Below are 27292 nucleotides of genomic sequence, written 5' to 3'. Positions count from 1 at the left end.
TGTTACCACAGTGCATTGTGTGAAGCCATCATGTTGCTGTCATTAACTCGCTGTCGGTTTGGGACATCATCACTGGTATTCTGGGAATCTGCACCCATCCCTCAACCAATTCAACCAATGACATTGCTTATAATTTTGATAGACATAGAGATGCACAATGGGGGAAAATCGTGCATTTTGAATGCCCAATAGCCCGCCACTAACATTTTAGTCTTGCCAATAAAAACAAAACAGGCATTTCATCATAGGTTTTATCATCAGAGATCTATTATAGCTCATTAACATCTCATCTTATCATGGATAAAAGGTTATTGACAAATATTATTCATCTGTTTTGTTACTTCACCTTTTTCTTGATTTATTTCCACTATGCGGCTAACAAAAAACTAAAATATTTAATTGCATGTAAAGCTTTAATAAAACCAGTCACATACGAGTTTAAATGTTGTTGAGTGCTGGTGCACAACACACGCTTAGTTACCAGTTATAGCCTACTAAATCCATGACCACTGTGTGTATTTTGTTTAAAGCAACTTCTTGTTTACCATAGCACCTTGCCTTCCCTTTGCAGTCTGGTCTGGTAGCACGGGGTTTCAGGCTGCAGAGTATGTACTGTCACAGGCTGGTCTGTGAACAGTGATTGTGTGTGACATTTACTGCAGCTCAGCAGTCTAACGGCTCCTTTCAGCACAGGAACATGTCAGCCAAGGTCAAGGACGAGTACAGATTGAGCATACATATATGTTTGGTTGGACTCTGTCACTTCACACTTTGTTAGACGAGGAACACGGCATGCTGCTGGCAAAGGTACAAATTGTGCTATCTGTGCTCTCAAGTACAGTGTGATTCTTTTTATGTGCATCATCAGGTTCCCCCTGTTGTTTATTTTTAGGTCTGCTATCACAAATCAGATTCATGACGTCGTGCATGTAGAAGAGCAGTGTCTCAGACAGCCGTTGGGGATCAGCATGTGCTTGCCTGTGGGGTTAGGGCTAGTGTTTTGGTTGTTCCTGGCGTTGATCCTCTCTGGAGTCATGTAGGAGGGGTGTGCAGACAACTCTGTAATTATACTGTCTCCATGACATATTAATGGGGTTTGGCTTGTAATCCTAAGTAACGTCTTTTTTTTACTGTATTGTAGACAGAACATGTGCTAAAGTGTTGCCAGTGCTCATAAAGAAAAAAAAATCACATGAGAACAGATATAAAGCCAGATTACATCATAGTAACAGCTCACCTGTCTGTGATGATATAGCACAGATGTTCAGATAATGTATTTTATGTTCAGGCAGATAAAGTGCTAAAGCTCAGTTTTCATTTCATCGCCAGTCGAGCGTCACTAGGGAGGTTTCTGCTTCCTTCTTCCCCTGGCTTCTTCACTGAACAAATGCTGGTCTCCAAGGTGATGGATCTCCCAGGGCCGGTGGTTTGCCTGTGTTGTCAGGGAGAGACACCAGATGGGTTGGGGCTTCCTTGTCACTGCAGAGCTACCGTACCTCCATGTGTGCACAGAGGCCCTGATCTTCTTGCAACACTGCAATTCTAGCCTCTGCCCGAGCCAAATGTGTCATATAGACCTGCTCATCTCAAAGCCACACTTTGTCCTTGGGCTTTGAAAAAGTTGCAGCTGCAGGGCAGAGACAAGTAATAGCAACACCTAAAGTGGAACAGTTATTTTTTCACAGGGGCTGGGATGCTAGATCAGTGAATCACATAGAGGTGACTCTTTGCTGCTCTTGTGGACCTCTTCCTGAACTTTGCTGTAGGCTTATTTCTGATGATCTGCACAAATTAAAAGCTTAGAATTCTAAATATGACATTGTGTAAACACCCCGTGTCTTTTTAAAAACAACCTGTATGCTTTAGATTAATTAGGTTAACTTGATTATTTGTCTTCTGTTGCCATTTGGTGGTGTACAGGTAGAACATTTCCCCTCTAAATTTGACCTTTTTTCTTTTCTTTTTTTTTTTTAAAAACAAATTTAGTTACTCAAAAACAGTGGGAGTCCTTGTGTAATCCAGATTTGTTGGCTCCAGGCAAAAGTGACAGATGTTTGTCAGCTCATGTCTATGCAACAGAAGGCTGGTTGTTGATGCCACCTGATCGGGTTGCTTTCATTCCAGGCCCATGATTGAGTCATGAAATTGTATGTAGGACTGTTATCTGGAGGAGGTTCAGTTTAAAACTGGTTGATCAGGAGTGACTGTGGAGCATATTTTGAAGTCAACATATGATTTTTTTTCAAGGTTTTCTATCTGTGATGGACTTGTTGGACTATGAGAACACAGCCTCCCTCTTTCATTACATCAACTGCCTTCCTCAGAAGATTGGTGTTGCAATATTTGTACATACTGCAGTAAAAACAAGCGAGGGAGTTCAAGTATTTCAGGGTCTTGTTCACGAGTGAGGGTAGGCTGGAGCGTGAGATGGGTTGGTGGTTTGTTGCGGCGTCTGCAGTGATGCAGAGAGCCAAGCTGGAAGGCAAAGCTTTTGATTTACTAGTTCATCTCCATCCCAACTCTCACCTATGGTCACGAGCTCTGGGTGATGACCAAAAGAATGAGGTCGCAGATACAAGCAGCCGAAATGTGTTTCCTCAGAAGGGTGGCTGGGCTCAGCCTTAGAGGTAGGGTAAGGAGCTCAGACATCCGGAGGGAGCTCGGAGTAGAGCCACTGCTCCTTTGCATCGAAAGGGGTCAACCTGGCTTCGGATAAGCGGTTGAAAATGGATGGATACGGTAAAATCCCCAGCTGAGACACATATCCTTAATAAGCTATATACATGTCTAAAGGATGCTCCCTAAAACCTGAATAATAATGGCATATCTCACATGTCTTAATCGGAAAATGCTGCATTTGGAAAAAGGTCTAGTTCAGAATATCCAAACAGAATATGTTGTTTACATGACCCATATTCAAATTGAGAACAATTCCATATTCATATTAGTGCACATGTAAAAGTAGTCCCTGTAGTATCACCTAATTCCACACCAACATTACCTTCTATAATTACAAGTGATTATCAATCCTTGTCATCAGACTCCCCATTCAGTCTGTCAGCCGAGACTTGAAGGAATGCTGTGATAAATGTTCTGTGAATAATGATCGTTGTACACCGTGTCAGGACTTGGCAGCATTAAATCTTGGTTGTTTGAAGAGTATCTTGCCAGAAACCTCTCAGTTTCAAACTAAAAATGCACTTGGCGGGCTGTCAATTTACCTGCCCAGGTCAACCTAATGTTAACATTGTATGGGGCTACAGTACATCCACACCCAGAGCTGTTCATTTCCATGTCAGTTTTAAACATTCCTGAGGGAGGAATATAAAGACAGAGACCTGTTTCAAGCCCGCTTCAAGAGAGAAAATGCAGAGACCGTTAGTGGAAAATGATAGACACTGAGCCACATGATCCTGTGAGGGAGACCACAACCTGGACACATACAATGCATCAATTGTACCAAGGCTGCTTATGCACTCACAACACACACTTGCACTTTCAGTCAGTTTTTTAAGGTGTAATACTTGACAATGTCCCTGTAGTAAAAGATGTCAAGTAGATTCATGCATACCTTCAGCAGAGCCTGTTAAATGATCTTCTTTATATTTAAGCTGAATCAAGCAGCTACAGAGCAACACTGTTCCTCTTACTGCTGCGAGTGTTTTATCATGTAACATGTTGACAGTACGTTAACTAGCCAGCAAATTACTTGTATATACAATGCCTGGGCCATGCAGTGCCAGAGGCCTGGTTGCCATGTTGGTCCCCTGCAGTTCAGTCTCACTGTGGGACAAACTGAGAGCTGGCAGGCACGCAGCACATACCGGATCCAGCCCATCCAGGAAAGAGCCAAACGTCCTCTGTGGACTATAAACAATAGAGCTTCTGGTTTTGTGTCATGTTTGTGGGAACGCAGAAAGAGAATGGGAGAGCATGTGATGAAGTCCGGGAGAGGGGGTGGAGGTGGAGGGGCCGCCTGTACAGTTTCTGATCTCCCTGTTTACTCATTCATTCCTGCTGTGTGAGAGCATAGCTGGAGAATCTCAGGCCATTAGTTCAACTAAACAGCAAGGTCTGAATTGCGGCAGTGTGTGCTGTTACTCACAAAACTTAGGCTCATCCTTTTGTGTTCACTTCGAGGTCATGATTTGCTCAGGGACCCACCTTCTGGACCAGTCATTTACATTTCCAGGCTGTGTTGGTGTTGATTATGCTGCACTCTCGTTTGACATAGGCCTTTTAGATTTGGTACATCACTGCAGAAACCTCTCCTTCTAGTAGATTTACCATGCCCAAGGTGCAGTTTCTTATTTTGTGTTGTTATATACTGTCCTGCTTTATCTAACCTAGAAGTAGGATGTTGTGAATAACGGTCTATTGATTTTCCAGCTTAAGTGTTCTGATTGTTTCAGTCAGGTGGACGATGGGCTTTATGAAACCTGATACGGAAGCAAACTGCAGGCAGGTGTTGGAGCTCTGAAAAGATCAAGTTCAAGGCTTTCAGCCTGGCTGCTGCTTTGAATTTGCTTTGGATTGCAAATCTGCACTTGGACTCCCTTTCCCTCTCTTTCTGTGTGTTGTTGTTAATCAACTTGTGGACATGGTGTCCCAGGACTGGTGGCGCAAGCTTTTCCATCACTGTGACGGTTTTAGTAACCAAAGAGGTGATTAGCCCACCAATATGGCAACAGTGGAGGGATTACTTATCTATTTTTAAAATGCTGACTGAAAATCGCTTTGCTGCACCAAGCAATCACCATTCTTGGTTACAGATAGCATAACCATGAAGAGTGTGACATGCTGCAGTATTTACCATCATTATATACTGTATCTGTCTATGGGAAGCAAATATAGTTGATTGCATCTAAAGATTTTCACTGATTAAAAAACAGCCTCCACTTTCACATTCATTTCACTTATACTTGGATTTGATAAGGTATGGGTGGCAAATACAACAAAAATTATCCTGTTAACTATTTTCCACAGCCAAAATAGGAGTATAGTAAAAGGTGTGGATTATTCAAATCCTAGCACACGTCCACGTGCCGAGGCGGTACTCTTCAGCCATGTACATTTGTGAGTGGAAGAGCCTCTTAGCCACACAACGCGACACATACCTGTTCTCTCTCCATCTTCATGTGTCAGCCCTGTGGAGTGTGCATCAACAGACACAAGAGGGATATAGGCTTTCTATTTATTTTACAGTGTGTGTTGACATCGTATATACAGCTGTCAAATAGGAATGTATAACCAGGCTGCACATTTGGATGCACTGAAACATGATAGTATTGAGTCAACTAAACAAAACTCATCTGCATTCCTAGGAGGCAAAGGGGGAAAGGTCCTTGTTGTCACTGTGGTTGTTTATTAACCATGTTGACTTTATAGGGAGATTTTTGGCGCTCGGTGACTTGGTGGAAACTCTATCTGGCTGGACTGTATTTTCAGTGGGTAGTTTGGAGTTGCTTATCATGGCTGCAATTACAAAAACAACAACAAAAACAATAGCATTGCCCACATCAAATTCAGAATATTGTCATATTTGGAATGATATTGAAATGTTAGTATGAATGCAAACATAGTCATTATCATTGTTTCAGCCAGTTTGACCTGAAAACATGGTCCCATCTTTTCCTGAGAAGTCCTTGTTTTCCTCAGTGACAATCTGTCCATGCTTCCCCCATGTTTATCCAGAGCTCTCTCACATACACACAACCATAAACACACGTACATAAACTGTGTACATACATCCATTAATTGCTCACTGACTCTGTCCTGACTCATCCTCACTGAAGAAAACATGGCAGCACGGTGAAGCACAGGATGTCCAGAGGGCAGAGAGAACAAGAGAGTATTATTTATGCCAGCATATTCATAACTACTAGTTGCCCCAGGTGCTACAAGTGAGTTGGGGATGTAAATTTAAGGCTGTGCCCATACTTGATTATACCCAACATTAGAGTTCATTAGGAGCTTGTAAAATATAAAATGCCTTCTTTTCTCAGTATGCTTAGTTTAGTTAGTTATATGAGCTCAGCTGCTGAAAACACAAAGGAACTGTACTGATAAGGGCAGATTTAATGCTGCCAAAATGTGTTGTTTGTATGGCTAGCTACAGCTTTTATCTCCCCTCAATGTCTTATTATCAGAGATGAATTTGGCTGACTGTAGTTCAAAACTTTTTATGTGTAGTGGTAGGCTCAGGCATCGCTTGGCTTGAGTTTCGGCTGTGTTTGCTCTCTGCTCAGATCAAAGTCACCAGGACAGGTGTAAGTTGATGGGAATTAGCTGGGCTGTCACTCATAGCGGCTTTACCACACCCTTCTCTCTGTGTGGCCCGCTGAGGGACTGGAGCCGGATAAGGGAAGTCACAGCTGAAAGTGCCACTTAAGGGAAACACAAACACTTGCAGACATATGCTCAATGTTTTACAATGGCACACAAACACAATTACATGGCCAATACAAAGACATACGCACCCACATGCCTTCTTATGTGCTGCGTAGATTGTGTGCAAGCATCTGTGATAGATGCTGATGTTTTTTTGGATTTGTTGTTCTTTCCTGTTTCTGTCTCACATATACACTTGAGCTACGAGCAGCAGAGAGAGAGAGAGTGTGTGTGGGAGACAGTGGGTGAGGGCAGAGGAAGTGGGATGTATGTTTATAGTTGTGGGTAGGTGGATGGTTGCATTGTCAGCCCTGATGCGTTTGGGTTTTATGATGAGGCCAATGGGAGCATTGTACTCCACTGCATATGGGCCACAGTGGACCAGACTAAACCACATTAATGACAGTCTGTTGATTTGTTGCATGTTTGATTAATAAATGGCATTATTCATTGGCCAGAGGGAAGAGCAATGAGTCTGTTGAGTTAATTTGTTGGTCAGTGGCTGAAGTCTCTGTCCCCATTAGTGGTGCAGAGTGTCCAGAGCACTGTGGGAATCCATTGTTTACCCTCTATTCTTCATTAATAATCCACCGTCACTCCCTTTCTCTCAGCTCACTCCTCTCCTCTTCGCACACAATCTTCCTTTTCTTCTTCGCGCTGCTCTCCCCACTCACTCTCTCTATCCTTCTTAGTGATTCCTGCCTTTTGTTATCCTTTGCAGCACTCCTCTTTCACATCTTCATCCCTCCATTTCTACCCCTCTCTCTCTTCTCCGCGGTGCCCTTTCGGACAATGGAGGAATCCCCTAGCTGGGCTGCGGGGAGGGGGGCAGCGAGAGCTGGCCTGTGACTGACAGCCCTGTGTGGGGCTGGCTGCTTGGCCTTTGTCCCTCTGCCAAGGAAAATGGAGGGAACCCAGAGAGGTGGAGCAGCAGAGAGAGCAGTGGGAAGGAGGGAGGGAAAGAGGACCAGTTAGGGTGTCATTCATGTGTAAAAGTTTTGGGAACTTTTTAAAACAGTCGTCTACGGTAAGGGGACGCTTTAGCCAAGCAGCAGAGCAACATCAGCCCATGTTGCTCCATTCACGTTGGCCTTGAAATGAATGAGCATCAAGTCTTGCTGGTGCTTTTAGCTTTGCATAACTGAAGATATTGAGTTTAGTAAGAGGAGGAAGACCAACTCTTAATGCAGGACGACCTTGTGTCTGTGCTCACTCATGTTCTGAGTTTATACCACAACAATAACTGCAGCTATCTATAGAAAAGAGTGTGCAGTAATGAGGCTCGCCATTCCAGTGGCCGACCGAGCTACTCAGTCAACCAAATCCTCTCTACTTTTTATTTCCCCGGACACTGAAAGAGTCCAGGCCAGCACAAAAGCATGTGCTCTCCCCTCCCCTCTCTTTGAGCCCCTCACCCCAGTAGTGTGCATGCAGTGTGTGTAGTTGTGTGTGCATTGTGAGGGAATTGATATTGGGAAGAGTGGGGACATGCAGACTAGGCCGACAGGGCCGATTTGGCACAAGATTAAGAGGCTTGGGAATGTGTGAATAGGACTTCCACTTATAGAGGAAAGGAAGTGTGTTAGGGTAAAACAGAAAAATGGGGGCATTTGGGAAGAATAGATGCAAGAGGTTTAGTGATGGTATGTAGTTCCACTTCCTCTTTCTAGCAAAGAGATGTGGAGATGTGTGGGTCCATTGATTAAATGCCTCCGTAGGCAAGCTTAGACCTGAATAAGTTTGTTCAGCTCTTTTTGTTTTGTTTCACTAAATGCCAAGACTGTACAACTTTGCCTCTGCAGAAATTATACAGGTAGTATTTCAAACAATGAACCTGGCCTCAGGTTAATGAATTAGGGCAAACATGGAGTTGCCGTTTCTCCACGGTCTCCTGCACACTAAATGTGCTCTGTAAGAGGAAGGTTGAATTTTGTGTGTGTGTGTGTCTGTGTGTGTCTGTGTGTGTCTGTGTGTGTCTGTGTATTCGCAGGGCAGGAGGAGCCTGCTCTGTCTGTAGTCTGATGGTATGATTGGAGGGAAACCGTAAGCTAAATGGAGTCACTTGACTAGAACACTGCAGCCTCTGTGAGCACCAGGCTTCGGCTCGCTGCACCTACAGTGGGACTTTACGCAAACAGAGAACATACAGTTTACTCACATGTGTCATAAACATACACACTTTGCTTCTCAGATATCTGTAGCCACATTTTAATTAGTTTCTCTGGAGTGATGTGAGGTCTGCAAACATTAACATTCCACCCTGTGAATTCCACTGAACATAAACACACTCATAAACACTCTTAAATGCCCACCGCTGCTAATTCACGACAGATATGCACGTTAACATACTGCTCTTTCCCCTCTGACACACACACACACACACACACACACGCACGCTGAGTCCTACTTCTGTAGCCAGAGTTCCTGGCAACCTTAACCAAAGTAAAACTAAGACTCTGTAAACAGTGGTGCGTGTTGACTTTAAGACCTACAGCACAGGATCCTGTCTCCTCTGACCTAAGGATGCCTGCAAAATGCACAAGCTTGCATGCACACACATACAAACACACATCCTGAGGCGCATTAACACTGTCTGAGTGGAATGTAAGCTAAGCAGGGCGATGCAGATAAGACAAAGCAGAGCGTTTTACGATGCCGCACACACACTCACTGAAGTGCAACGTGTCTTTTCAAGTTGCCACGCTGTGTCTTTCATCACACACACACACACCGCTCTCACACAGGCTGCTCATGGTTGAAGACGCTTCATTCACTGTATAATAATGGGGGATATCTCAAATAAGTACCCACACCGCAGAACTCATTTCACACTGGCTTGAGTCGGTCACATTGTGGATGTTACGCAGACCCAATCCTCCCCTGTGTGAAACCTTATCATAGTCAAACACAATCTGTGCAGCTGTGTCAGTTCTCATAGCTGTCTTAACCACCATTAATGTAATTTACCCGCTGCTTTTTTCTCTGTGATTCAAAGCCGTTTAAGGTGGAACTTTATATTCAACTCATCATGTACAGTTTGATGTTTAAGATACTAAAGTTTCCTTTAAAAGGCCAAACTTGCCAACCACAGACTTCTGCTCGACTTATCAACATTTATTAAGTAACTGGTTTTGATTTCCAGTTTCTAGTATTGATGCTTGCTTTTCTCTGATTGTTTTAGTTATCAACAGAAAATATTTGCTCTTAAGTCTGAGCATTGTGGCCCAAAAACTTTGGAATTGATTATCCTCCTTCTTTAGACATGAGCAAAACTGGTAAATAGTATTCTGATGGTAGTTTTCAAATGTGCTGTGTTACACTTGAAGTGCTCTAGAGACCCCACACTGCCCTCTGCTGACATGGCTATCATTTATCTCCCTCCCCTCTCACGCCTCTCTGTTGCACTGTACTTTATCCTCCTGTTCACAGCTTCACCCCCTTCCTTAAGCAAACAACTCTCACAAGGCCCTCAGTAAAACATCCCTGTTGCAAAGTTGTAAAGGAAATGTAGCACACTGGTCCTAACCAAGTGCCGCCTCACTCTATAAATGGTTGCGCACACACAAGCACGGTCCTGTAAAAACTGCCTGAGTCACTGGGCAGACTGTTGTGGCTCTCTAATACAATGAAGAGACGGTGGCGGTACACTAAATCCCACTGAACCCGCTTGTTATTCCAGTTGACCCATCGACCCGTGTAGCACTGCTGGTTCACTTTTGTTAATGTGAAAGTCCATCAGTCAGTGGGAAACGATAGATCCAGCTTTCATTCATGGAATTAGAAGTTACTGACTGTTCTGAAAGTAATTGGACGCGTCAAGGAACAGATTTATTACATGTATGTCAAATGTCAGAATTTAATGGAAGTTATTTAGCATCTTACAGTTTCTCTGAAAGATGCTAAAGAGATAAACATATTAATCAAATCTTGGTTTTATTTATTTGATGCTGGAGTAAAGCTGGTTTGAGAACTGGGTACAGCATCACAGTTGTTTTCTAGCAAAACACCAGCGAGCCTGTCAGCGAGCGGCCACTCAGGAGTGAATGGCCATCTTTGTGAGTGTTCATAATTACTTGTTCTCAGACATGATTGCATTACTGTCTAGTTTCCCCCTCATTACTGTTTGAGCTCTGGACGGTATCAAGAGAAGGCAGGAATGTACTGATGCAAAAGCTTTTATTAGGTGATTGGTTTAGCCTGAATGGAAGAATTGGTGATTGTCTATTAGCAGTAATATAGCTCATCATACTTCGGTATGAAAGTGCTGCCTCACAGGGGAAGTTAAAGGTATGCTGACTATGCAGGGATTGTTGGCTATTGTTTGTAAACAGTAATGCCAGCAAAAGTGAAAGCCAACCCCAGCTTTGTCTGCTTGGTGATTCACCTGGTTATATTTGTGCCGTTTCTTGATGCTGTGTACATGAATTTCGTAGCTTTCTGTTGGATGCATGCTGCAAATGGTCTGGCACCTGGTCACTACCTTTTTACAAAGTCTCAACCTTACCTGTGCCTTGTGCCGAGGAAGGTCCCAAACATAGCAAAATCCCAGCGCTTTTTATATGAAGTGCTGCGCTTGGGTGTTGTTTCTATGACAACAAAATCTTAATATTAATGTTAGCTAGGTAGATCCTGCATATTGTACACTAAAGACTAGCCTGAAGCCTTTTATGAGCATTTGTGGAGGGTTAGCAAAGTTTTTTGAAGTGTGTTCTTGTATCTCGACACACCCTTTCCCTGAGAGGCTTTCCGTCTCCGAGTGTCACCTGTTCTGCCAGCCGGGTTGCCTCCCCTCCTGTGGGCCCGTTCCCGTATGGGCTTGGCCCGGTCACATGGTCGCCCCTAGCTCCTGTTTCCTGTTCCTGTCATCTGATACCTGTCACCTGCTACTCAGCGAGCCAACACCCTCTTTGTCTCTCCCTGGCTCCGTCCTTTCCTGTATTTATGTCCTCCCTCCTCTTCCCTGTTTCACTCTCCATCAGGTGGGGATGGTAGTGTGAGCTTCCAGTCAAGTGTGGGGGAATTTTGATAACTGGGAAAGTACTGGCAAGCTCTGTCTTGCACTTCGAGCAAACCCTAAACAGTTTCTGCGAAAAAACATTGCTGCTGTAGCCACCACACTCCCCATTCAAACACAATACACACAGCTAGTTAAGAGCAGGAAATGTCTGTCATTGAGGAACAGAGTGGAGCTGAGCTGCAGCATTCTTCTCTTTGTCAGCATGATTGTAGAGCTGTCTCCCTGCATATTGTATTGGGTGTGTGCACATGTGTGTTTTTGACAGTACATATCAAAGAATGTTTTGTGTTATGATTTACTAAATGTTAATGCAACAGTTTGGAGACACAAGTGTAACAGTGCTACATTTTAAAAACCTGTGACAAAGGAGGATTTCAGTAACAGTCTGGATTTTTCAATTTAGTATATTATTCTGTGGTAATTGACACACAACGGTTGCCTTGCTGAAAGCCTGGGGTTAAATTTGAATTAAGGTTTAGGCTCCAAGATTGCAGATGTCTTGAGCACCCTGTTTTCAGAAAGCATCCTTGAATATTGAGTTTATACAAATTCCTACCCCAGAAAGCCCAAGTCGGCAACTTTCTCAAGAGTCTTCCTCCCTCTCAGCGTTAGAGGAGTCGACTGGCTTTTGACAGGGCAGACAGTGGCTCCTCTGTGGGCTGCAGAACCCTGGACTGATTGAGGGGTTAATCACTGCATAGTTTTGGCCTGTTCCTCTTGCTGTTCCCCGCCAGCCTGTCTTGTCTGTCCATCTTAACGGCAGATGACACACAGACACACACACACACACACACACACACACACACACACAGACAGCGCGGCTGGCGGAGGAATGTTTCTGAACGCTTTCCCATCCAACAACCGGGTTCTTGTGAAAGCACTTGGCATGGCCACAGCCGCAGCACTCTCCTCAGCTCTCCTATCGAAAGCCACTTTGTTTGGTTGGCGTTGCCTTGGTGAGGAGGAGTTTTTGGGAATATGACGATGGAATGTTTTTTAAAAACCGGTCCTGGAAATGGCCCTCCTCTGAATATACAGGATGTTTTGTGTGTGCAGTTTACAGTTCTGGTTAAGACGGACAAAAATAATGTATGCAAGTTTTAAAACACAAATAACAGTATTCTTCTTAACATGTCGTATTTTAGGGCTGCAGCAAACGATTATTTTCTTGATTAACCTATTTAATTGTTTGGTCTATAAAATATCAAATCTCAGAGTTTACCCTGCAATCAGGGAATTTTATTTTTTTCTATTAAAATTTCTCATTACTCATGTTGATTATCAATTTTCAAGCAAAAATATCAAATATTCTGAGGCCTGAGCTTCGCAAATGTGCTGCTTTTGTCTTGTTTTACAGTGTAGTGTATGAAATACTTTCAGGTTTGGATGGTTGGTCCGCAAAAAAGTAATTTGAATATATATATATATATAATGCATATTTCCTGACATTTTACAGACCAGACATTATATCATAAGAATAATCTGCAGATAATTGATAAGATAATTGTTAGTGGCAGCCCTACCAATTAAGCATTTGTGGTGTCTACCACTTGTGTATAGGGTTTTATAGATTTGATAGTAATGTCTCTGTTTTATGTTCTGTTTTGATTGATATATTACCGTTTTTCTCCACAGCCTTTTTTCAGACTACTGAACTTACGGAAGCTCGGCCTGAGTGACAATGAGATCCAGAGACTTCCTCCTGAGGTGGCCAACTTCATGCAGCTGGTGGAGCTGGACATCTCCAGAAATGGTACACAAATACATACTCAAGTTCACTGTGCACTCATGTCAGTTGCTCTACAATCCCTGCCCTTTAAGACCACCCATTAACACACAATTACTTTAATGATGCGTTTAAAATAACCTTCCGCTCTTGTCTAGACCACCCCCACAGGGTTTTTCCTGGCTCAAAATGAGGCAGAGGTGGTACCATCCTGATCATGTGCACACATGTGCATGTGTACTGTGCCTTTGACTGGCTCAAGCAAAAACTTTTTTTACAAGCAATGTATTTAGAAATTCTAACCATTATAATAGTGACCTTTATTAATGAATTGTAGGTGAATTGATACATGTACAGTCACAGGTTGTATATGTAATTTGAATTCCTGGATATTAATAGTCATCTACAGTTTTCTGTAGTGGTCTGTGTTTTTGTTTGTGTACTGAAGTAGCAAAATATATATAAAATGTCCAACAAATATTAATAAATTCTCAGAAAAAATATTCATAAAATGACAGAAAAAATGTCAATAAAATGTCCAGGGGAAAAAAATCATTAAATGTCCGAAATATTATTACTGAAATGTCTGAAAAAAATATTCATAAAATGTCCGAAAATATTAATAAAATGTCCAAAAGAAAATCATGAAATGTCCGAAATATTATTACTGAAATGTCCGAAAAACATATTCATAAAATGTCAGACAAATATTTATCAAATGTCTGAAAAATTATTCATAAAATGTCCAGTTGTGGTCAGGTGATGTTTGAGACTTAGAGTATGACCACAAATACTGATAAACTAAATATCTTATAAACAGTTTGATGCTGCTGGCAAAATATTATTTACACAAATACAGATCTTTTGAGGAACTCAGAAATTAGATCTTAAAAAATAATTTCATTTTAAGTAATTCCCTCTCACACTCTTTTACAAGACACTTTTATAAGACAGCCTATCCTGTTTCTTTTATATAATTTATTTTGATTTTTCCACCTCCTACTTTAAATGAAATTCTCATATATAGTTTATGTGGCAGTCATATTCTCATGTATTGTAGTGAACTGATATCTTGATTTACATTTGTCTGTTTGAACTTTTGTAGTTGCTGAACAAGAAAACATTCAGGCACACATGCTTAGTTGCATGGAACAGTGTTCACAAGTGCAGACTGCAGTTTGCAACTGCATTTATAAACACCACCTGGCGATATCAAATGAGGCTACACATCACGCAACAGGGAAAAGGACTCTTGTTGGCTTTTGTGATTTTTTTTTTGTTTTTTTTGCTGTAGTGGCACTTACCAGCAGAAACACTGGCACACCGGGCTGCCCTCATTCTGCTGCGGTCCAGCCAAAAACAGACGGCTCTTTTCTTCCTCTTTTGCAATTTTGGCAGCGCCTCTCCCGGTGCACTGTGCTGATTACGATACAGTGCTGCCACACTGGAATAATGCAGCAGTTGCATTTGCAAATGACAGAAATTAACCAAGTGCAACACTTGCAGAAAAATGTATTTTCCGTGAAGACACCTATCACAGTTTTGTCAAGGGCTGGAGGAGGCAAGAAATTTGACGGATGCAGCGGCCTCATAATGCTCTATTCCCTGCCCTCAAAAATACAAAACAAAAAGGGGGTAAACTAGTATCTACCATGTGGTGTTAAGCAACACGAGCAAAGCCAAATCAGTTAGAGAATCAACACACTAGCAGCAACAGCTATTAGATGAATATTAGCTGGCTGGCCTTGCCAGATTATCCAGTTTACCCCTGGGCACAACAGACATACTCATACATGAATCACCATGCCCTCAAAATATTTCTATAAGTCAAGCAAAGAAGGAAACTCAACACCATAATGCTGTCAAAAATAATATTACGTACACATTACTGAGAGGTGAATCTCCTTTCATTTGGGGCTGTAACACACACACACACACACACACACACACACACAAATATCTTGCCCTCTGTGTCCTTGCACGCTGCACACAAATACACTGATACTCAGTGGCAGGAAGGGCCTATATGGTAGATGTGAGACATCTGCTCTGCCTCACACTGCATCAAGTGCTGTGGGAGCAGTGTGCAGTGGCCTGTAAGGGCCTTTCCCATCTGTCTGCCTGTCTGCTCGCCTGCTCCTGCTGCAGGACGACGCTGAGCCAGATAAGCGTCATAGGCTGCTTGGCTCAGTAGGGATTTCTTAACCTGCACCTGCAGGATCCTGTTGTAAATGTTCTTTGGTGGTCAGGCCTATAGGTCAGGTTTCACCTTGTGCCTTCTATATGTGTATGTATAGTTCAGTTCTTAATATGGGGGTAGGATGCAGTGTTTCTGAACTTTAGCCCAGTGCAAGCTTTGAATAAATGATCTGTCATACACCAATGTAAATCATTATTTTCATGCTACAACCAGTGTTTTTTTTCTTTTTTCTCATTTCTTATTGTCACTTAAATCTCCATCTAGTGTGCCTGTGTCAGAATTAGTCAAACAGCTCTGTGGTCAGAGACCTTAACACCATACTGCTGTAAACTTTTACATATTTATATGTTTTATCAATCTCTTACAAATTGGTTTCCCTCCTTTTCTCTTCTTATTTGACCTTCCTTTAATTTCTGCGTTTTACCATACATGGTACACCAGCCTATAAAAAACTAAAGTAACAGACTGCTCTCTAGATTTTATGTGATGGGAGGAAAATGAAGATGTATTAGTGAACTTTCACCGTGTCCTCCCTATTTCAACTTTCATCTCTTTCTGTCTCATTTTTCCCTTCTTTTCTCGCACTTTCCTGCTCCTGGCCATCTGGTTGCGATTATAAGGAACTTAAAATGATTCGCTTCATAGAATATGCCCCCCCTTTGCTTTACATCTGTGTATCCATGGTGCTGATGCCTGTCCCCCCCCCCCCCCCCCCTCACTTCCTCGTTTCTCCTGCAGACATTCCTGAGATCCCCGAGAGCATTAAGTTTTGCAGGGCCTTGGAGATCGCAGACTTCAGTGGAAACCCCCTGTCCAGGTAAGCGAGTGGGAACTGCTGGTTACTCTATTCATCATCACTGTGATAAAATATGATGTTTGCCCAGATGCAACAAGGGGAGAGAAGCGGAGCTGCTTTGAAAAATGAAACAAAGCATGAGAATTGTCATTTGTTTGCTCTAATAACTTTGGTTTCCTGTTGTAAATGTGCAGTGAATTGTATTGTGTGTTTGAATGTAGAGTCTGCCAAGAAATAATTATGCACAGAGCATGGGCAAATGGTTGGAGGTGATCATGCTTTGTGTGACAGTGTGCTTTATAACCAAACAGGGTTCTGTATAAAACATAAGTGTATGTTAACCTAACCTGGATACTAGAAAATCCAGTCACTGTTGCACCGCCCTCTGATTGCATTTTTTGCTGCATCTTACGTAACACATAACGTCCTACTATAGCAAAGCAATTGGATGACTGGCTAAAGCTTTGATGCTGAATACTTTAACAGATGGGCACATGGAAAGGGTTAATAGCTCTGTGTGTGAGTCAAGTGATCCCATGCATTGTACAACAAAACCCTATAAGAGTCTCTTCTCCACTGTTTCCCCTCCTGTCTTTCTGCTTCAGATTGCCGGATGGTTTCACTCAACTCCGAGCACTGGCTCACTTGGCGCTCAACGACGTGTCATTGCAGACGTTGCCCAACGACATTGGAAAGTATGTACATGTGCACAAATGGCTTAAAGTGGATATTTTGATAGTTAAAGAAACTGTTGTCATGTCCTTATAAGTGATTGAAAATTTCATTAAATTTAATTATGGTACAGAATTTTCACTGCTTGAAAAACCTTAATCATATTGACTTGCAACTCTCCTTTAAAATAGTTAATACATCCAACAATTTGAAAGCTTCCTTTTAAGGCCTCTCTCACTATTTTCTAATGTAAGCAGGGCTCAAGAATAAGGATTGCCCGACTGCCTGTGGCGAATATAATGCCTCAAAGGGCGAGTAATCTAGCAGCTCACTTACCCGATCTGGCAAGTGAAGAATCAAACACATTCTTTTTGTCTGGGAACTGATAATAAAAGTAGCAAAGGAGTGAGCTATCTCTCGCTTCCTTTTCATCATCATTGGCAGTTGCACATGTGCAGAGCCGATTGGGTTCCCCCAAGGAAATGGCATTAGCAAAGTTCATGAACTGAAGTGCAGACGGGCATTTAAATTATCTTGAAAAACAGGACTTTATTTCGGTGCAGGGCATAATTTTTATTATTACTGTGACTGTTATTAATTTTTTTTAAATTGTTTAGTTTTGTTTTCAATTCACTTTAGTTTCAGTTCATTTCCAGACTGTGTTTGCTTTTTTTCATTTAAGTTTTTATTGTTTAAAATGTTTTGTTTTAGTTTAGTTTTGATTAGTTTCAGTTTCATTATTAGTTTTAGTCTTTTTTTATTTATTTATTTTTTAGGAGCAAGATAGTTCAGAATATGTGTTACAAAGACAGCACCATCTGATGGCAGTTGATTTACAGTCATACTCAAGTGTCCATAAACAGATGCCAGATTCCTCCTTGTGCTTGTTGTGTTGAAGATTTGACCAAATTGACAAACTATTGACATTTCCTGTATATTATTTTATGAGTTAGTTTTGTAAATACACAATATTGTTTTAGTCAGTTTTCATTTTATCCTAAAGTCTAGTTTTTATTTTTATTTCAGTTGACTAAAATGTTTTGTCACACATAGTTTTAACTTTTTTTATTATTATTATTATTTTTTAGTTTCAATAAATGATAATAACCTTGGTTGGGTGGTGTTAAAGGATGTTTATTTGATAACTGTTTGATAAACTGTAAAATCATCTCTGTAATCAAGCCATCACACTGATCCATGTTTCCAGACTGAAGGCCTCCGACTCAGTTAGATCTTGATACATGAGGAGGCTGAGCATGTTTTCAGGGAGTGTAATTCTGTTGCCCAGTGGGCTGTGAGGCAGCCGGTCTCTGGGCTCTTGGCCACTGCTGTGCTCAGACAGATGGAGGAGCCCCTCACCATGCCAGGCAGCCCGGTTGAACAGACCTGCCATCTGACTAACCAACCTGCCTCTCCTCTCCCCCTCTCTTACTCCACCATTCTCTCCTCTCGCCACATGCCAACTCCTGCCCCTCTTTCTCTTTCACTTGCCTCCTTTTCACTGCCACTCCTCCTATAGCCTGGCCAACCTGGTGACACTGGAGCTCAGGGAGAACCTGCTGAAGTCTCTACCTACGTAAGTCATCTCCCTCCAGCGGACATACGCAAGGCTCTGTCTCTTATAAAATTTCCCACCATTTCCATTGAGCACAATAAGCGCCTGTTGACAGTACAGTGATCTCACAATGAATGAGGAATTGTCACAGCTGTTTCTCCTTTATTACTGTTACTATCCTTTATTTTTATAAATCAGCATTAGACTCATCTTGTGCTTTAGAAGCTCTCTCATTTACAAATGTAACAGTTTTAGGAGAGATTTATAGCAGAGTGAGTGAACATGACAGAAACTACAGGTTAACTGTCATGACAACAGTTTAGAAACATTCTTTGCGTATGTTAGTACATGCCAAATAATGGTATGTCATTATAGTTTGCAAAGTTCTGCTCTTTGTTCTTTCAGGGCACATGCTTGTGTGACTTACTGTGTGTGCTATTTTGTGTGTGTATTCAGGTCGCTCTCTTTCCTGGTGAAACTGGAACAGCTGGACCTGGGCAGCAATGAACTGGAAGTTTTGGTAAGTCACCAACTCATCCCCTTTAACCATTCAGTATATTACACAATAGGTAATTCACTGTTGAGTACCCAAACAGCACACTCAGTTGTGCCTTGAAATAATCTATTTTTAGGTTTGCACTGCGGGTGCAGCGCGCACACACACACGCGCACACACACACACACACAGTGTGACACATATCACAAATATCCATCTCACATTCCCACATAATTATGATCTAAACCACATGTTTACTTCACCAAACATGGCAGAACCTGTCTGCTAGACCTGAGGCCCTGCATGTCCTATACCTCACAGTGAGCGCTGCTTAGAGCTTGGGAACGCCTACCATGTCCCATGGGATGGTAAACAAATTCTCATGACCTGAAAAGGGCGGAGGCTGAGCAAATACCTGACATCATGATGTAACCCTGCCTGGCATAAGCCACTGCATAACGTACATTCTCCTTAATTTCACTCATCACTTTAATTTGACGTCATTTTGAGACTTTAGCCCTGTGAGCAAAACAAATACTGAAAAAATTTTGAAGTTTCAACAAAAGTGTAAGGAATCCCAGATCCCAATGAGAGGAACTCTGTTTAAAGATCATGTTTCTTCAAGTTATTTACCTGTTACACTAATACAAAGATTGAAAATCAGATCAGATCAGATCAATTTAGATTACAATTTAAGTCAAACTGAACATTTCACTCTTGTAGAAGTCATACTAATAAAAACTGTGAATGAAAGGCTAAGCTGCTCTACCGCATACGCACATCAAAATGTTGACGTGAATAAACGATGCCTTTAATCATCCACTTCATGTACAGTGTGCGTGTCCACTTAGGGCACGTGATTTCTGTTTGCTGTGGTCTCACCCCCTCTGACCATTTTTAAATGGAGCAGATTCACTTACTGTTGCGTGTGTTGATTAGAGCATACAGTCTCTTGCTTTGCACTTCAAACATTAACAAAAATAGTTCAACTGCCCTAATGTTCTCCCTCCTCTCCTTCTCTCTGCTTCGTCCCTACTTAGCCGGACACCCTCGGTGCTCTCCCCAATCTAAGGGAGCTATGGCTGGACCGTAACCAGTTGTCCTCATTACCACCAGTAAGTGCAGTTTAATTTGCTTTTTTTAAAAGCTGCCCTGTTTCAACAACGTTATGTCTTTTATTTTGAAATATTTATAAAACTATATTACGCATATGCAGAACTAACTCCCACTAGCAGATTTCTTCCCTTGTTTGTGCTGTGAAGGTAATGGTTGTATTGTGCCTCTGCGGCTCACTGAAAGTGGTATTTATTGTGTTTGTGAAGGAGCTTGGGAACCTCCGGAGACTGGTGTGTCTGGATGTGTCAGAGAATCGTCTGGAGGAGCTCCCCTCAGAGCTCAACGGCCTCCTGGCTCTCACTGACCTGCTGCTCACACAGAACCTGCTGGAGGTCGTGCCAGACAGCATAGGTGAGAAAACACAAGAAGGGCAGAAGGGAACATGAGCCATTTTACACAAAGATCCTGCAATACTGCGGCAGTGAAGTTCCTTCGTTTTGCCGGCGTGACGTGTAACACAACAGCAATGGTCTCTAGTGTGACATACATAAGTGTCAGAATTTCTGCACAATAACATGGCAATAACAATTATTTGCCGTCCCTGTTATATAGCGTTTGATGACATCCTCTGCTTGGAGCACAAGGAGCTTGTGGGTCTCATTGTCTCCTCAGGGTGCAGACATTTTGGGCTGCTGTACCTCGTCTTTGAGTTAGCTGCTAACTGCTTCTAGCTGCTTTTTAAATCTCCCAGTGGTGGGTCGCACATATAATATGTCATCAGACATCACACCCTCCTCTCCTGCCAGTCCACACTTTTTTCAGCGACGATGATGTTACTACTTTCACTGCTGGCTTAAGGGTGGAACAACTCTTACCCCCAATCCGTGTTTGTACCTTTTATGAAGAGTGGAGAGACGAAATAACAGCGCTAGATTCCTGCCTTGAACAGGTAGTTTAAAAATAGCTATTGTTATAGTTATTTAGACTGAAAACAGCCCTGCGTTAAAACTGTAGGGAGATGTGTTAGTAGTGTGTTGTGTAAGCTACCAGTGAGACATGAAGAACGATCCTGAAAGTCCAGTTTGTGTAACAGATTATGCTTTTAAGGGCTTATTGAACAGTAAAACCCTGCACAACATTGTGTAATACTCAATAACAGGATTTTACAACTTTGGAAAGTAATTTTTGCTGGATGACTCTGTGTTGGCAGCCATGCTACATCGTCGGACTGACATTCAGTTAAAAATTAGAAAGCTGCAGGGCTCAAGTCAGTCTGAACGTGGCCTTAGAAAGCAGGATCGGAACATGAAATTATGTCATAAAATTCATCACCCAAATTAATAGATAAATATTGAGTTAGTAACAGTCATCTCTATTGTAATGTTTCTCGCGTTTCATAAAGTCAGTCCCTTTTAAATGTTTGTACATATGTTAGAATATCGTCAAGTGTTTCTCAAACAGAAAGCCCAAAATAAGGCCAGTGTAGGGTGACATGAAAGAACAGCAACAGTTTGCTCATTTTAATTAGTGTATTCAGTTTTTCTTTTTTCTCTGTGCCTTCTGTGGAAAGTGTATTTTTTGAGCACTCAGGGAAACTTTGCCATCTAATTAGGCAGCACCAGATTAAGTAAAGTCTGGGGTGGGCCTTCTGTGTGCAGCAGACAGTGCTCTGTCAAATAAGACCAGCACTGCCCTCTACTGGAAAAACAATGTCAGTGACAACAGCTTGTTTTCATTTTTAAATACAGTTTATTTTATTAAAGTGCAAGGGCCCATATTGGAAAAGATCGCATGTCTCATCTATTGTTGGTGTCCTATTGCTACAGTTTGTAAAATGTTATTGTGTTTTGTGTCCAGGTTGCCTGAAACAGCTGTCCATCCTAAAGGTGGACCAGAACAGACTGACCCACCTGACTGATTCAATAGGAGAGTGTGAAAACCTCACAGAACTCGTCTTGACAGAGAACCTTTTACAGGTAGGGAGATATAAACCACTTCCAGCAGCCCTGCACTGACCCAGTTGGGATTTATGTGTGCACATCAATACCCAAGTCCAATTAACAGCTATTAAGCTTCATTATCATTCCACTGAATATTAATGGCTCCCTTCTTACTCCCTCAAAGTCACTTCCTCGCTCGCTGGGCAAGCTGAAGAAGCTGACCAACCTGAATGTAGACCGTAACCGTTTGGGCAGCGTGCCCAAAGAGCTGGGCGGCTGTGCCAGCCTCAACGTTCTCTCACTGAGAGACAATCGCCTGGGCAAGCTGCCTGCTGAGCTTGCAGATGCCACTGAGCTGCATGTGCTGGATGTGGCTGGAAACAGGTAAACCACACTTAACACGCTAAACTGTGTAAAAAGAAAAAAAAAGTCACAGCAGCCTTTCATGCTAAGGTCAAAGATTTAATTAGAATGCCTTTGCCAAGAGGGTTTTTTGGCGTTACCAGTATCCTGCAGAGACATTGCTCCTCCAATTTTGCCTGTTTAATGTGTTCAGGAGATAATAATATCACCGCATGTAGAAGTATTTTTAAAGCTGTGGTGCTAAATTATGGAAATAATGTCTCGAAAACCTCAAGCAAATGCATCATTGTCAAAGGGTCTTTGGTAATTTCCAAAAGGTTCAAGAGGGTGCAAGCTTTCTGCAGAAGTATGAAGGTTATTCCTGTATTATTTTATTCTCCCTGTGTTCACTTAACAGTGCACGTCCAAATGTATGAATGCATCAAATTATAGTTTCTTTAAACTCTTAACTTCACGTTAGAGAGTTTTGTGATTGCCGATTTAACTCTGTCAGATCAGAAAAGTACCAGGTGAATGATAATTAATTTTTCTTACTGAACAGAATACGTTTTGGCTCATCCTTCATCCCTTCTTTTGTCCAGATTACAAAACCTGCCTTTTGCCCTAACAAACCTCAACCTGAAGGCCATGTGGCTTGCAGAGAACCAGTCACAGCCAATGCTCAAGTTCCAGACAGAGGACGATGAGCGCACGGGAGAGAAGGTGCTGACCTGCTATTTACTACCCCAGCAGCCTTCCCCGAGCCTTGGTGAGTGGCACTGAGCCAATGCAGTGTGAAGTTTTAATTGGATTGTTTTTCATTAGACATATATGACAGGATAAGTCTTGGTCTGTCACTCAAATCTGTAAGACATTTAAATCTTCTGTGCATGTGTCCTAATGCAACTCTATCACGTTTTAAATCACAATAGTGTGACTTTACTTGATTCTTTGTTGTTATATGTCAATGCATATTTTTGAGACATATCTGTTCAACAAATTGATCCTTAAATCTCTTATTTTTAATAATAAGATAGTATGTTATTTGCTGTATTAACTGGTAGGAAAGCTGGCCCATATATGGAGCTACAGTTTGTATTACTTATTTAGATAACTTGTGGTAGCTCAAAAAACCCCACATGGTTTGTGAGACTTTGCAGAATCTTGTTCTGGAAGCTGTCCACTCAAAAGTATTCTATCTTTAAGCTTATATTGACATCTTTCTCCACTCAACACTTAACCTTCATGCTCTACAGAGAACCTGCTGCAAAACAGTGTAGATGACAGCTGGACGGACAGCAACCTGAATCGAGTGTCAGTCATCCAGTTCCAGGAAGAGACCAAGGCTGAGGACGAGGATGATGAGGCTGCTGCAGAGCGCAGAGTGAGGAAACACAACAACCACAATGTCTTTTTGCTCAGATTATTTTTTGTTTTGCCCTTCTTCTCAGCATTGATACTGTACATCTCTGTTGTCATTTGTCTGAGCTAATCCTGATTGAAAATAGTTTTGCTTTGAGTGAGACATCAAGTCCAAGTGAAAGGGGATTCTTTTTTTATTTTCACCAAGTCATGTGACTGTTTTCTGTGCTTGATCAAAGTTATGAAGCTCCATACTTATGCCAATTTGTTGACTTATTCACATTCAATCTGTTGTTCTTTGTGTCAGGGCCTTCAGCGCAGAGCCACGCCGCACCCTAGTGAGCTGAAGGTGATGAAGAAGGTGATCGAGGAGAGGAGGAATGAAGCTTACACATCCAGACCTGATGGAGAAGAAGAGTCCCCTGATCCACAGGTACACACATCAAACTGTGTAATGATAATTCTGTCAAGTCTGTCAGCAGCCAGTTATCATTTAGAGATTTGATTTTGTTGTAGTAATCTATCTGGCTTGTGACATCACTCACATGCTGTGTTTACACTGATAAAAGGCCTCACTATGCACAAAATAAAAACAGAAATGTACCTCCACTTATTGCGTCATTAGTTAGTGGTAAACTTGATCCTGAATTAATGGAATTGATGCTTTTGGTTTAAGGAGAAACGGCTCAGTGACCTCTCCAATCAGAGTCACGACTCTCAGGTGTCCAATAGCACACTGTCAGCCACCTCCCATGAGGACAGACAAAATGTGACCGTGGCCTCGCAAAGGGAAGACCTTGTAGACGGCCACTCCCCTCAGGATGAGGAAGAGCTGGATGAGATGGAGGTGGAGTACATTGAGGTGAATATTTAAAACATCTTATTCATAAAATTGTGAGAATCTGTATATATTTACCTGGCTAAAACCTTTTTAAGAAGAAAGACTGTTCCCCTAGTTGACTCAAGGAAAATTCTCTGTGGTCCCCTCTTCTCTAGCCCACGGTGCACTTTGCAGAGGAGCCCATCATCCGTGGTTTGGAGGAAGACGAAGACGAGGATGGGGAAGATGGCGAGAGGAGTGACGAGGAGGAGAGGCCGGCTCTCCCCGCAGAGAAGCAGCGTCTGATCAGAAAGGACACGCCACACTACAAGAAGCACTTCAAAATCACCAAGCTGCCCAAGCCCGAGGCGGTGGCTGCGCTGCTGCAGGGCTTCAGTCCTGACGGCCTGAACTCTTCGACACAAGCTGATGAGGACGAGCAGGACGAAGAGGACGAGCAAAATATACACACCCCTCAGCACCATCACAGAATGGAGGAGCTTGACGACAGCCGGCTCCAGGTCAACTCCAGTCAAGTAAAGGTAACGAATAGTTCCCACCACTGGCAGGGTGCAGTTCAGGAAGCTGGGTCGAAACTTATGCATATTATGAGTAGAAAAAAAACAATATTTCACCAGCTACATTTGCATCCTTATTAGAAATCCCGTCCATAGTCTTATAGTGTAGGCACATCACACAGCACATCAGTTTATTAACTTATTATATGCTCATATATTCTATTCATGTTGAGAATATATTTAAATTGAATATATTTTTTGCTTGCTCATTGCATCTATGCAAACGCTTAATACTGTATGCATAGAGTGCTCTTACCACCTTGCAAGTTGCATTCAGTTTGGAGTGGGCTGCCAGCATATATTAAGGATGTGGCATTGCATGCAGGGTCACTGTGAAATTAAAGACGTCTACCCTTGAGCTGTAAATCAAGGTGTTTTCCTCAGGAGCTGATTTTGTGGTTTAACCACAAACTCGATAAGTCTCAGAGCTTTGCTTCGTCTTTGCTCTGTCTCACGCAAAGACAAGATGTCCTTCAACAAACACATACAAACACTTTCAGTACCTAACATCATTGAGATTTCTTTGACACATAAACATAAAAAAGCTTACACACATTGTCTTATACTTGGAGAAGAAATAGATAAATGTCACCTTAAACCTTTTTGCTTCCACTTGAGGTAGCTTCTTGATCTTTGTTTATGCACAATTAACGTACCATATGAATTCTTTGATGTTAAATGTTAAATATTCTTTCCACACAAGCAGCTGCAGGCCTTTCTTGCACAACACTGGCCCAGCTCAGTACTAAACTTCTCCTGATTCCATTGAATAATGACATTTTCACACTCTGCTCTTGTAACATTGTGCTTGTGTGCTTGTTAAGAATGAATGGAGTGCGTGAAGTCTGCACTGGTGCTGCTTATGAAAATGAATCTCCTTATTACTGATCATTAGTATTTGGGGAGACTTGATGATTTTTTTTTTTGATTTATCACGCTGATTGTAGAAATCCTTTTTAACACTATGATCAAACATCATCATCTCACCAAATCTGTTTTGTGTGTGTTTGTGAATGTGGGTCTGTTTGAGTGGCTGACCCCAGACCAACCAGAGCGTGTGCAGGCAGAGCTGGAATATGAGATCCAACGAGCCTTGTTTGTGTCATATGGTAATGATATTTTATGGGATGTTTAAATTATTGCAGAAAGTAAGATTGTAGGGCTGTACCCAACTCAGAATATATCAGTCAAGTCTGATTTGGCTGTTCAAGTATAGATTTTAATGCTGCATTTAAGTGCTCCTCGGATGATCCCATTTCTCAAGTTGAAAAGTTGTTCTTCTGACTTTGCTGTGTTTATGAGCTTTAAGTGGTAACATGGGAACAACATGGACGCTACAAAGAAGATGTGTTGTATTTTATTGCTCTTGAACAACACATTGATAACAGTTTGAAGCTTTACATTACAAAGTGATTTTGTCCCAGACTCCCAGATTTGAATTAAGCAAAGTTTATTACTATCAACTGAGCATTTACTTTTCATCCACCATGTCTCTGCATATATGATGTCAACCTGGCAACTCACGCACCAAAATTTTTGCCCACTTTTCCCAGTTGTTGTTCCGTCTTGAGGGGGCGTTCACATGAATTTTCGCAGTTGGGAGCTCATTTTTTTCTATTATTCTGACACCACATGAATGCAGAGTAAAAGTTTGAATGGATTTCTGTGGGATATTCAGGATGACCGCAATGTTTACGCTAAGCAAGTTAGCACTCCAAGCTAATGTGTGCTAACTATGCGAAACAGCATTTTTTGCAGACACTAGATATCAAATAAAAAGCCAGGCGCGATATGGTATTGAGTTGTTTGAGCTGTAAATTCACCACTTCTAAGCAGAAGGCAGATGATAACGTTATCACAGAGCCTGACCAGGCAAAACTCTCTTCGTCCTGCCTGTACTGGAGAGCAGTGTGAAAGCGAGGTGCACTCACTCTGCAGCTAAATCTGGGACTGAAACGTACACTGCACTCTAACTGACACAAAAACAAAACTGAAAAAACAGCTGCACGACTTGAAGGATTTCATTCGACTGGGGGTTCTCCAACTCATGATTCGAATCCTTGACGTTCAGTGGGCAGCCTTGTAAGATCCTGAGGTGCACAACTGATGATGTATCGGGGGGTGGCTCTGCCGGGTGGTCACGGCTGAAACACCTATGCTCTGGCATGAAGCGGGCTGTAACTCCAGGGATTGTAACACCAAGTCCTAACTGATGAAAACATTGTTCTTGTAAATCAGATTCAGCAAAAAAAAAAATCGGTTGCTGTGATTTTCTTAAACCTTTTTGTGGAACTTTCTGTGAATTACTTTTCGAAAATTTTCTCAGATATTTTGGCTTTTCG

At 42.0% G+C, this 27292-nt stretch overlaps 1 protein-coding gene across 14 annotated transcripts in view; it reads left to right on the top strand.

The window, feature by feature from the left end:
* The window catches only part of scrib (scribble planar cell polarity protein), an 83245-nt gene that overhangs the window by 15680 nt on the left and 40273 nt on the right, over nt 1-27292 (top strand). For all 14 annotated transcript variants that reach the window (XM_050057136.1, XM_050057148.1, XM_050057135.1 and 11 more), the window contains exons 2-15: nt 13043-13160; nt 16072-16150; nt 16735-16824; nt 18321-18377; nt 18813-18876; nt 19893-19967; nt 20175-20319; nt 21766-21884; nt 22033-22232; nt 22793-22959; nt 23447-23574; nt 23860-23985; nt 24229-24414; nt 24549-24914. In XM_050057136.1, coding sequence (XP_049913093.1) covers nt 13043-13160; nt 16072-16150; nt 16735-16824; nt 18321-18377; nt 18813-18876; nt 19893-19967; nt 20175-20319; nt 21766-21884; nt 22033-22232; nt 22793-22959; nt 23447-23574; nt 23860-23985; nt 24229-24414; nt 24549-24914 — 1920 coding nt within the window. The remainder of the gene's footprint in view (nt 1-13042; nt 13161-16071; nt 16151-16734; nt 16825-18320; nt 18378-18812; nt 18877-19892; nt 19968-20174; nt 20320-21765; nt 21885-22032; nt 22233-22792; nt 22960-23446; nt 23575-23859; nt 23986-24228; nt 24415-24548; nt 24915-27292) is intronic.

This window comes from Epinephelus moara, chromosome 11 (genome assembly GCF_006386435.1).
Source record: "Epinephelus moara isolate mb chromosome 11, YSFRI_EMoa_1.0, whole genome shotgun sequence".
Taxonomy (NCBI): domain Eukaryota; kingdom Metazoa; phylum Chordata; class Actinopteri; order Perciformes; family Serranidae; genus Epinephelus; species Epinephelus moara.
Note: the sequence above shows the minus strand (reverse complement) of the source record. Positions and strands in the feature narration are given on the sequence as shown.